Source organism: Camelina sativa, chromosome 5, assembly GCF_030686135.1.
Source record: "Camelina sativa cultivar CO46 ecotype springtype chromosome 5, ASM3068613v1".
Lineage (NCBI taxonomy): Eukaryota > Viridiplantae > Streptophyta > Magnoliopsida > Brassicales > Brassicaceae > Camelina > Camelina sativa.
In genome coordinates, this window is record NC_141884.1 from 24,945,402 (window position 1) to 24,956,820 (window position 11,419).

General features: G+C 34.6%; 2 protein-coding genes and 1 pseudogene across 6 annotated transcripts; 1 reads left to right on the forward strand and 2 right to left on the reverse strand.

Moving 5' to 3' along the window:
* Nucleotides 1-1,542: 1,542 nt before the first annotated feature.
* On the reverse strand, nucleotides 1,543-4,574 carry LOC104787406 (proteasome subunit beta type-4). Its single transcript, XM_010512983.3, has 7 exons — nucleotides 4,323-4,574; nucleotides 4,140-4,204; nucleotides 3,968-4,044; nucleotides 2,512-2,641; nucleotides 2,268-2,427; nucleotides 2,001-2,186; nucleotides 1,543-1,876 (listed from the first exon to the last, which is right to left on the reverse strand). The coding sequence occupies exons 1-7, from the start codon at nucleotides 4,326-4,328 to the stop codon at nucleotides 1,763-1,765; spliced, it is 738 nt and encodes a 245-aa protein (XP_010511285.1). The 5' UTR covers nucleotides 4,329-4,574; the 3' UTR covers nucleotides 1,543-1,762.
* Nucleotides 4,575-5,321: 747 nt separating this feature from the next.
* On the forward strand, nucleotides 5,322-8,828 carry LOC104787404 (uncharacterized). Of its 4 annotated transcripts, XM_087450733.1 has the most exons (13): nucleotides 5,322-5,477; nucleotides 5,574-5,814; nucleotides 6,058-6,156; nucleotides 6,270-6,398; nucleotides 6,486-6,610; nucleotides 6,738-6,859; nucleotides 6,952-7,034; nucleotides 7,123-7,335; nucleotides 7,542-7,679; nucleotides 7,779-7,961; nucleotides 8,075-8,169; nucleotides 8,253-8,350; nucleotides 8,465-8,828. In XM_087450733.1, the coding sequence occupies exons 2-13, from the start codon at nucleotides 5,773-5,775 to the stop codon at nucleotides 8,566-8,568; spliced, it is 1,431 nt and encodes a 476-aa protein (XP_087306859.1). In that variant the 5' UTR covers nucleotides 5,322-5,477; nucleotides 5,574-5,772; the 3' UTR covers nucleotides 8,569-8,828. The 4 variants fall into 4 exon arrangements, 2 of the variants coding, with proteins under 2 accessions (XP_087306859.1, XP_010511284.1); XR_015557489.1 differs by lacking the exon at nucleotides 5,322-5,477 and having other exon boundaries at nucleotides 5,665-5,814; nucleotides 7,779-7,996; XR_015557490.1 differs by lacking the exon at nucleotides 5,322-5,477 and having other exon boundaries at nucleotides 5,674-5,814; nucleotides 6,088-6,156; nucleotides 7,779-7,996.
* A 723-nt stretch (nucleotides 8,829-9,551) lies between these two features.
* LOC104789480 (putative nicotianamine synthase 4 pseudogene) lies at nucleotides 9,552-11,004 on the reverse strand (annotated as a pseudogene). Its single transcript, XR_015557491.1, has one exon. The product of XR_015557491.1 is annotated as a putative nicotianamine synthase 4 pseudogene (transcript).
* Between the last annotated feature and the right edge of the window lie 415 nt (nucleotides 11,005-11,419).

Here is an 11,419-nt window from a genome sequence, read left to right on the forward strand (position 1 = left end):
CTTATCATTCTGCTTGTTTTCAGAACATGTGTTCATCACGTTCTGCCTTTTATGAAATGTAGAATGTTTATCTTATTAAATGCAATCGCAACACCAACAAGAGTTCACACTCAACACCAACACAAACACAAACAAGAGCATAAAGCAGAGCATACAACCGAACAATAGATTACAACCGAACAATAGTTTACAATAGCTCATCATACAACCTTAAACATAGCAAACATGATCATAAAACCGAAAACACATACAATTATAATATGTTTCATCCTACATTGCAATTCAGCTTTTGCTCTCAACAAAACTTCTTCAACCCTCTCACATAGCTATTTTTTTAACTCCATTTGCATCTTCTCAAATTTCATCTTCTGCTCTTCCAATGTCTCTATTGTAAGCTCTTTCATCTCTTCTTTTATTCTCTCAATTTGAACACCCAATGTTGCTACCTCGTCCAACAATGCCTCATCGACCCACTTAAAGGTGTGGTTATCGTTCACAAGCTACATTATATCATAGAAAACAATGAGAATTGATGAGAATTGATGAGAGTCGATGTCAATGTCAAACAAAGCATAACGTAGTACATTCTTTGCTGTTGCTTCTCAACATCGAAAGTATCTCCGGGAAGGATTAGGCTTGGATTTGGAATTCTTTGCCATGATTTGTTCCCCACACCAACATCTCTTAGGCAAGCCAACGACGAATCCTCTTTGTCGGACATTTGCTGAACCACTCGAAGCTCAAGAAACATTGCTCATGGTTGCAGAGATCGATTTTAGAAATTTATGCTTTTAGGGTTTGAGGATTTGGGGATGTTAATGGAGTTATGGATGTATCATCTCGGGTCGGGTTATTAACATCAGTCGGGTTTTATTTTTGGTTTTGTTTTTGGTATGAACCGTTTCCTATCGGTTCACTCTTTAAACCGATAACATCCCCATATATGGATATATAGGTTGAGAATAATTTCGGCAAAGACATCTGAAACTAGGATTATGATATCATAGTTCTCATGGGGAACCAAGACGTTTTTCCAACATTATTTACATACAATACTACAAGATGCAGTAAAACACGAATATTTCGTACTAATTTATCCGCTTTGAAATTGGTACTACGAAGAATTATAAAGAAATCAAAATAAGAGAGCTCCTTCTTGCTCTTCTCTACTTCATCTAAATGGGTCGGAAAAAGCTAATCATTCTGCTGGTGTACACACTATATTCACCAAAATCGAAACAGTTTATGAGGAAAGTAATATTAGTCCGCATGTGTTATTCGTTTTTTTCACTAAAAAGTCATTTTATTACAACTCAAAAAATGTAATCCAGATCAACGACAACCAATAACTGAAGAGTTAACGGGAAACCAACACTAGAAATTGAAAGAAATGACTTCCTAGACTTGGCAAGTCGAGACCTCAAATGAGGGTTATTGAAACCATCAATATTGAATATTGTCGCTGTCGGGATGTTGAAGTCGAAATAAAATTTGACGAATAAACGTTAGGAAGGAGCCAAAAACAAACTAAGATATCCCCCATGCTTCAAAAGATAAGCTCATAAAATATGAAAACAACGTCAAACAAAGAGTTCTAAAGTTTAACTATCCAAAGATATCCAGAACTTTATATAAATCCTCATTGATCTGAACTCTGGAATGTCATGAAGAAACCAACTACAGTACAAGCGTTTAACAACATCACATAAATTTTAAAAGCTTACTCCAAAGAACTCCAAACAATGTGATTACTTCCCGCTTCTTACCAGGAGCCTTCAGCACTAGCGGTTGGGTTGTGGAACGATGAGTATTCCCAGAATGTCTTCAATGAGTATGGCTGAGAAACCGTCACGCCTTCTTCTGTGATCTTTGCTATCTGCACATTTTTTATGTTACCATTATTACATTCCAGATGAAGAACTTCAACCAAACTAATTTGAGATTATTCTTGTTCATGAGATAAGATAACGGCCCAAAAAAACTTGTTATTAAAGACAAACCTGAAGCTTGTTAATAGCAGATCTGTCACGGTAAAGAAGCACACGCATACATTTCTCAAGGAGCTTGACACCATCTTCAAAGCTCAGGTCCGCATGCCACTCATCACGAAGAATTGGCCTCGCGAGATGGTTTCCAAAGCCAGTGGCAACATGATCATCCTCAAAACTAACACCAATCATTGAAACCTAGAGAGAATCAAATAAATCCAAATCATTAGCTACATTCATAAGAAGATTATATATGTGAATGAAAAGTCTGACGCATACCATTCCAAGGTAACTTTTCCCGTTTTTGACGCCTCCAAGGACGAGAGTGTTCCACAGAGGGTTAAACTTGTTCCGACGGTTATACATCACACGGGTCAGATAGTTGTGAATCTCTTTTGGTCCCAAAGAATTACCATCATCCCACATGTTATCGTTCAGGCTGTGTAAAAACTAGGGGTCGTGAGGCATAACAAGAAAGAAAGATTAAAAAAAAAGAGAAACATTGAAACAAACAGATTCTTACGTGAGCTCATCAAGATAACGGAGAATCTCCTGAAAGTCACTGATTTCTCCACTGGCACCAAGAAGAGAATGCTTACCAATAGCCTTCATCCTCTCAATGTTCTTGTATCTTAAGGTGGATCCATATGAACCTACAGATTCGCAAAAATTTGAAGGTGAGTTGAAGCTACAATATCATCATTACTCTCTGATGAAAAATTTCCAGGAAACCAAGTTCACACATTAGAACTTAAGAAACAATCTAAGCTATTAAAGAGATCAGGAAAACACATAGCATCACTAACCGCACAGACATCTGATAGTTCTTTTACATATAGTGAATTGGTGTTAAATGACAAAACAAACTATTTCACTTGATATAGCTAGGCAGTAGTTGATAGTTATAATGTTGATTCTCAGTTGCATTTCTTGACCTAACTAATAATGGAAAGCTCAGAGGAAACCGAACAGAAAACAAAAGGAACTACAAATTGTCATAACTTATCAACTCTATTCAAACTTGTGCACTAAAATAAATGAAACAATCCTCAATTCATAGTCCACCCTGAATCTTAAGATAACAGGGAGAAGAAGCAGGAACAGCCGATGAACAATAACATTGTATATTGGAAAGAATATGTAGGTAGGCAAACAAACGGATTAAAAAAGAGAACGGTCACAAGAAAGCAGACCCATAAACATTGCATGTCTATGTTTCTAGCCACAAATACATATTCTTATCAGGAAGCTGCTAATAGACAGAAGACAGAACAAAACTATTTCTGCGTAATAGTGTTTGACCAGAATTATCTTACTCATCTCATACCCACTAAAAAAGATTCAAACAACCAAGTTGACCAGAAATTGTATCTCAGTTTCATCATCAGGTCTAAAAATCTCAAACAGATTGATAAATAAAAGTAACAGTTGAAGAACTGCAACAAAAGATACTAACCATACTACAAATGCGGCATAAAAGACACAAAATAAATAAAACTAAAAGGAACCATGTGCATGAAGCTATCACTCTAAACAACCTGATTGCTTAACAGATCATGAATGTATACAAAAGAGCATACATGGGACTACCTACTCTGAAAAAAAAATTAATGTCAATATACGCTTCTGAACATTATTCATAAGTCATGCTGATCACTACTTATCTAGAACACTTGATATATATGTATATCTACTACCCTGCTGTGATCACTCACCTAAAAAGAAAAAAAATTATATAAACAAGCATCAATAGAAGAAAAGGAAACGCTGCAAGCAATCAAGCTCATATCAGATGTAAATACAACTATCCTGGCTCTAGTTCTTCGGGTTTTAAGTATATATCCAGATATATACATTGCAAGCAAAGTAAAGACTACAGCCAATTACTTCACCAAATACGCAATGACTGAAGGAAGTATAAGTGCTCATACAGTGAAATGCAGCAATTAAAGAGCTGAAACTTGGAAAAAGAAACAGACCTCCCATATCAGAAGCCATCAAAACCCCATCTTTGTACTTGATTGCAACAATTGAAGTTCCCGTAACATATGGGTACCTAACCAAAATTTTACAACATAAACCCTAAAAATCCAAAATCGAATCCTAAAATCGAAAACCCTACATAAGCGTAAGAGAAAGAGAATTTTGTACAGCGTTCTTTGTGATTCAGCTTCTGCGATCTTCACAGCATCTCCGTTCTCAATCGGAATAGTAAACTACTCAGAAGAAGAAACCAAAATCAAAATCACGAAAAAATAAATCAAACCCAGAAGAATCAGAAGCATACACAGTGAATAAGAACATTAAAGTTTACAGATTGATCTGAATACTTACAGTCATCTTATCGAAAATTTCGTAGTAAGCTTCTGAGATTTTTAGGTTCTTCTTCTTCTTCTTCTTCAAGATCTGATGTTTTCGTTTTTGTTTACCTCACTAAAAAGACTTCTGCGATTTCCTTTTGCTCAAGAAACAAACTGAACCGGTTCTAACCCGGTGTTTACTGGTTAAACCTGGTTATTGATCTATAAATATCAATTTTATCGGGTTAAACCGGTTCTTGACCTGACTCGATCTCACACATATATCAAGTTTATCGGTTTAAACCGGTTCTTGACTCGCTGATTTCACAATTAGATCGGTTTAACCCGGTTATGGACCTTACTCAGTCTTAGGCCCTGATTGGTGAAAACTTTTAAGACTTTAAAACCATTTAAAAGTTGTAAAAACATTTTATTTGTCAATCAGACTTTTAAAACTTTATTATTTTTTTAAGTTTCAACAACCACTTTAATTTTTATCTTCTTTATTTCCTTTACTTTTTTAAAGCCTCAAGATGACGCTTTAAAATCAATAAATTTTAAAAGCATTCTTTTTCCTCTCCCCATTATATTTAAAAACTATATATATTTTTTACATATTATTTTTTTACAAATTAAATATTTTTATTTTTTTCTCTTTCTTTTAAGATCCATTTTAATAATAATTTTTATTTATTCATCATCATCATTAATAATGATGTAAAAGAGTTTATGAAACTCATCAGAATAAACATTCAAAACAATACATTGATTAGTGTTTAATGGATTTTTTGACTGGTCATATATATAACTACTCAATACAAAAAATATTCAAAACAATTAAAAATCAATCACCAAAAAAAGAAAAGCAGAATTTTCAAATAAAATCACATATTTTATTGACATATATATATATATATATATTTTTAAAATATCATTATATAACTTTATTTTTGTTATTAAATTGTTATGAATTATATTCTGACATAATTTATATTTATTATTAATAAATAAAAAAAATAACAGCTACAGCTTCAAAAGTTGTTGGTAAACAATCAGATTTTAAAAATAAAAGTTTTTATAGTCAAAGCATCTACAGCCAAATTCTCTACAGCTACAGCCACAAGTAACAGCCGTTACCAATTAGGGCCGCCTTAGTTTCACACAAATATCAATTTTATCGGTTTAACCGGTTAGTGACCTGACTCAATCACAAATATCAATATTATTGGTTACCCCGGTAGACCTGACCCGAACCCACTCTAAAATCAAATTTATCGGTTTACAGATATGAGTTGACCGGACCCGAATTAATTCGGGTTTATACATGACACGACCCGACCCGACTCGAATAAACTCAACTATCAATAAGCCCAAGTCCAGTAATATTCAAACTTTTAACTCTCTCTCAGTTTTTCTTCACCTTCTAGAATCGTCTTTACTCTCATTCTCGTCGACTGTTTTCTCGCCGGAGAATATCTCTCAGTATGGCTAGGTTACCGAACAAACACGGCCGAGATCAAACTCAGGTAACCAATTTTAACTCATTTCATCTTCGTTTCATGAATCGCCTCTAGCTAAGGTCTCTGTTTACTGAGGATTGAGAAGGAACAAAAAAAAAAAAAAAAAGGAAACGATTCGCGCTTCTTAGCTCCACTTCGTTATCTAGATTATTAATAGAACGAACTGTAGTAAAAAATTTTATGTTTATAGATTATGAATGAAGTAGATTTGGATTCGATTTTTTTTTTTTTTTTTTTTTGGTTATACAGGATTTCCAGGGATTTTTGAATGACTTGCAGGATTGGGAACTTTCATTGAAGGAGAAAGACAAGAAGATGAAGCAGAAACCTTCTAATTCGTTGAATCCGGTTCTTTCTTTACTTCTTTTGAATGTGTATACCTTGGAAAAAAAATCAGAAGTTACTCTCATTTTGTAAGTTTGATTGCATCCTTATAAGGTTTTATTGCTTTGAAATTTCAGAATAGTGAGATATTTAGACCAGGTGGTTCAGGGCAGTATGACTTTGTTAAGAATCATGATTCAGTTCGTGATTTGTCGAGTAGTTTTATCGGAGAAAGTCCATTGGATGCTAATTCAGAGAAGGAGCAGGTACTTACTTTTCTTCAAGCTATGCTTTTATCATGTGAGATCCTCTTGGTGATGTATACTTAATGGATCTTACTCTTAAAAATACAGGGGAATGAATTTTTCAAGCAGAAGAAGTTTAATGAGGCCATTGATTGTTACTCTCGGAGCATTGCTTTATCACCTAATGCTGTGGCTTATGCAAATCGCGCAATGGCTTTCCTTAAAATCAGAAGGTTATGTCATTGCCTTTTCTATTGGTTTTATTCATTTATGACTGTGAGGCATTTTTTGTCTTGTCTTCCATCATCTGATAATCTCTAAGCTACATTTCTGATCTTTGTAAAATGTTTCTTGCAATAGATATCGAGAGGCTGAGGTAGACTGCACAGAAGCCTTAAATCTGGATGATCGATATATAAAAGCTTACTCACGCCGAGCAACAGCTAGAAAAGAACTCGGAATGATTAAAGAAGCCAAAGAAGGTATCACCCAGACCCATATATTCATTCATTCTGTTCTCTTGAGATACATACAATTTCTTTATTTTATGTATGGTGATTAAAATTAATCGTAGATGCCGAGTTTGCTTTAAGATTGGAGCCTGAAAGCGAGGAACTTAAGAAGCAATATGCCAACATCAAATCTTTGCTCGAGAAAGTAATACTTTCATAAATTGTTTTATGTATCTTTGCCAGATAAATTTTTCTGTGCTTCACAAAAGATTAACTTTTTGAATTCGGAGCAGGAAATCATTGAGAAAGCCAGTGGAGCAATGCAAAGCACTGCACAAGACTTACTCAAAAAATCAGGTTTGGATAAGAAAACAAAAATGTCAAATGCAGAAATGACTTTGAAGCCGGTGACCCTAGGGGCCAAAACGAACAGGGATATGGTTCAGCCTGTTCCAGGTAGCAAGGAAAGTTCGGGAAAGAAGCTCATTGAAAATGTACAACCTGAGGTATATTCCAAAGTTTATTTTGTTTTATATATCTCAAGTTCAAAAATGCACATCTAGAAAAGGTCGTGTAGAATTTGTTTTACTAGTAAAGTTTGCCTGGTATTATTATCACATTGAATCTTTTATCTCTAATTAGCCCAGATGGAATTTCGAGAGCTTGTCTCATGGTACTTGTCATCCAAACTTTTATTTTTGTGGCATCTCAGGAGAAAAGAAAAGAAGGTACGAAGAAAATTGCAGCTATCACGGAAAATGTAGACAGCAAAAAAGTGACGCCTAGAAGCCCAAGTTATGAAAAGGAGGCGAAGTCTTCTGACAGAAATGGTACTCAGCCTTCTGCACTGGTAAGTATTGGTGATCTGAGTCTTGTTATAAAAAGGTTGACGTGATACAACAAAATCCAGTCTGATGCTACAAAACTTGTCCCTACTCTAATTTTACAGGAAAACAAGGTTTCCAAAAAGCTGGAACTAAAGCCATCAGTACATGAGCTTGCTGCTCATGCAGCGTCACTTGCAATGGCTGAAGTTTCTAAAAACATTAAAGCCCCAAAATCTGCTTACGAATTTGAGAACTCTTGGCGGAGTTTTTCTGGCGACCGTGCACTACAAACCCAATTGTTGAAGGTTTGTTAGCACATTCCTCTTTCTTATTGGATGGAGTTAAGTACCACCTGCCAAAACTTATTTATCTAATTCCTGAATAACAGTGCCACTCATCATGTTTGTAAATGTATTAGGTCATGTCTCCGAGCTCTTTACCTCAGATTTTCAAGAATGCCTTGACTTCTCCGGTGCTAGTTGACATAATAAAATGTGTAGCCTCATTTTTCGCGTGAGTAAGCTGAACATTTGTATTTTGGGCTCACCAGAAACTCTGTTATAAAATTGGTGCTTATAGTTTTTTGCATGTTGCAGTGAAGACATGGTTTTGGCTGTCAAATACGTTGAGAACCTAACAAAGGTTCCTAGATTCAACATGCTCGTCATGTGCCTTACCTCAACCGAGAAAAACGGTACTCCCTTTATCTACTTCGTGTCATGTCAACGATGTTTAATATGATCAGAGCATATACATGTTGTGTAAAATGAACGTACAGCATAATAATATCTGATTTCTTTTGGAACAGAGCTTCTGAAGATATGGGAGGATGTTTTCTGCGATAAAGCAACTCCAATGGAGTATGCAGAGATCTTAGACAAACTGAGGTCAAGATACTGCCTCAAACAGTAACCTAGGGAGATGGGTCTTTTTAGCAGCGTACATGGTGAAGATTTTGCACACCCAGAAAGCATTTTTTAACCAGTTTTTTGTTTGCGGTCCAAAAAGATACCGGTTCTGGTTTTGTTAATATATTTACCGGTGAAACGGAGAATATTAAAACCGGGATCTTGTCAGGGTCGTGCCTATAGTGTAACAAAAAAGGCATTAGCCTCAGGCCCCCACATTATATATAAAATTTTGGTCTAATGATTCAAAAATATTTTCATTTATGTTTTCCACTTGAGTTCAAAACCAAATTCTTAATCTTATGTTAACAAAAAGTTTTTCTTTGTTTTCTCAAATGTGTTTCCACGAAGTCTTCTTGTTATTATAATTTATTTTTTCATGTTTATAGTGGTGTAAAAGTTGATTTTGATTTTGTTTATAACATATATAAAAGACTGATTCTTGTTTATTTTTTCTGTTATATGAATATTGGTTAATATTTATGTTTTCTGAATTTGTAAAAATAATTCAGAAAATGCTTCTATATGAATATGATTTTTAAGAAAAAAAAAATTAAGATATTTTAGACATATAATTGTTGTTTTAGACCTCTTTCTTATATATATATATATATATATATATATATATATATAATTATATGTTAATTATCATTAAAAAAATTATTACACTTTTAAACTTGCCTTAAGCCCCTAGAAAGGCTGGCACGGCACTGGATCTTGTTCAGGTTTAAACCTGAAAAAAATGTCAATTATATGAACTCTTCGAAGCTATTCCCAGTTTTGAGTTTTCATTTCACCGATGTGTGTTTGCATGTTGCGACAATTGGAACTTAGAATAGAAACAATGCTCTTCTATTTTCATAGACTGCATGAGAAGCACAAGAATCATGTTCTGAAGAATTAGATTTTTTCTACTTTAGGATATAATTTTTACAAAGTCTGCTCTTTGAACAGAACCAAAAGTAAGAATTTCAACCAATCGTATCGTTATCGTAATAATGGGACACTTTATTATGTTTCATCTTTGTTTTATTCCGACAAGAATAATCGGTTCGGTCTAACAGAATCTGATTGACCACCCTTTGCAAATTGCAATAGACATCACAGAATCCACAACCAAAAAAGAAGTGGTCATAGTCAATTTCAAATCAGATGCTAAGAAACAGAACAAAAAAAGAAGATAAAGACAAGAACAAGACTGTAGCAAAAACAGCCAACATTTTTCGTAATTTTAAAAAGACACATCATAAGATAGATCAAGAAAACTTTAATCAAGCAGCAATTTTTTATGTAAGTTGTTCTTCGCCTGCGAACTCCTCGATAATGTTCTTCTTCTTGTTCATAATCACGTGGATCTTGGAACAGTTGCACGCGAGATCAGAAGCTTGATCTATGTGATCATGAACATCACCATTAATACCATCTCCACCGAGCTTCCTTGAGATAACAATGGAGTTGATAACTTCATCAGTCGGGTGATAAACAGATAAAACTTGGAAACCTTGGAGATCACAAGGCTCAACGATAGGATAGAGAAATGCTCTAGGTCCATGAGCGCTTCTCAACATGAGCACAGCACCAGGAGACATGTGTTTCTCAAGATGCTCGATCACTTTAATTTTCTCCTTTTTATCCATCCCGACAAGAGCAGCCAAGAACACAACGTCGAAGCCCTTCAAGCTCTCGGTCAAATCCATTACGTCAACGGTATGAAAGAACATACGTTGAGAGAGATCGGTATCAGACGAAACCAAACGAGCTGCAACCGAGTTCGCTGATGCATCGATGTCGAAGTTGTGAAAGATCGAGTCTTTGAGATGGAAAGAGGCAAGAACAACGGAAGTAAGAGGGAGAGGACCGGAGCCAATGAAAGCTACAGTCTTTGGAACAGATCCGTTAAGGTTCTGATCGAGGAGATCGAACTCGAGCTTGCTTAGTTTGAGATAGTTGTTGTAGTAAGGAAATAGATTCAAATGGTGAAGTGGGTTGTCTTCAAAAGAAGTTAAGATTGAAGAGAAGTGATGCTCCAAGTAACCTTCAGCTTCTCCACAAATTTTGATGAGGTTTGATCTCATCACTTGGATGCTTTCGGACATCTTGGTGACGTCGATGTTAGGGTTTGGTGGTATGCATGTGGACACGAGCTGCTTGAAGAGAGTGTAGACATCTTCACAAGGCTTCAGGGTCTCGAGCTTCGAGATCTTTTCGTACAGATCGCAGATCGTGTTCACTAGCTGGTCGTCTTGGCAGTAACCCATGTCGACACTATGTGGTTTGCGAGAAAAAGAAAATGAAAAAGTGAGCTTTTTTTTTTTTTTTTTTTTTTGTGTGTGTTAGTTGTGGTTCTCAGGTGGAAGAATGAAGTTTTTCGAGAGATGGTTATTTATTAGCAGATTTATGGGCTCCATATCATAAAATAATAAATTTACTTTCAGCTTGCTTTGAATAACACCCCCCATGATAAAATTAATAAAGTACTCTCGCCATTTCTAATTAGTTTTAGTAAAAGTTGTTTAAAAAAATAGAAAAATTATGTTGTTATGCATTTTTTGTTACTTAACGATGATACGTTTTCAATTTAAAAAACAAAAATGAATATTGTATAGAAAATTTTTATCACAAAAATGATACATTTATAATTAAATTTTAGTTCTTTTTTTTATATGTATGAAAAACCTTCAAACTATCATTAAAACTTGGATTATTTAAAAAAATTTAAAACTATCATTAGTTCATGATAGAGTTATTTAATTCGAATTTAATATGCATGAACTGACGACATGTCTTTGGACATTATTACATAATTATTACGTAAATAGTTTATTTATTATTTGATACAATTTGAAATTTTATTT

Bases quoted from the DNA above. Each gene is read 5' to 3' on its own strand.
- LOC104787406 (XM_010512983.3), bottom strand. The intron at 2,187-2,267 runs GTATGCGTCAGA...GATTCTCTCTAG, and splicing joins GGAAAAGTTACCTTGGAATG to GTTTCAATGATTGGTGTTAG. The intron at 1,877-2,000 runs GTTTGTCTTTAA...AAAAATGTGCAG, and splicing joins CTGCTATTAACAAGCTTCAG to ATAGCAAAGATCACAGAAGA.
- LOC104787404 (XM_087450733.1), top strand. From the start codon at position 5,773: ATGGCTAGGTTACCGAACAAACACGGCCGAGATCAAACTCAG. The intron at 5,815-6,057 runs GTAACCAATTTT...TTGGTTATACAG, and splicing joins ACGGCCGAGATCAAACTCAG to GATTTCCAGGGATTTTTGAA. The intron at 7,680-7,778 runs GTAAGTATTGGT...CTAATTTTACAG, and splicing joins GTACTCAGCCTTCTGCACTG to GAAAACAAGGTTTCCAAAAA.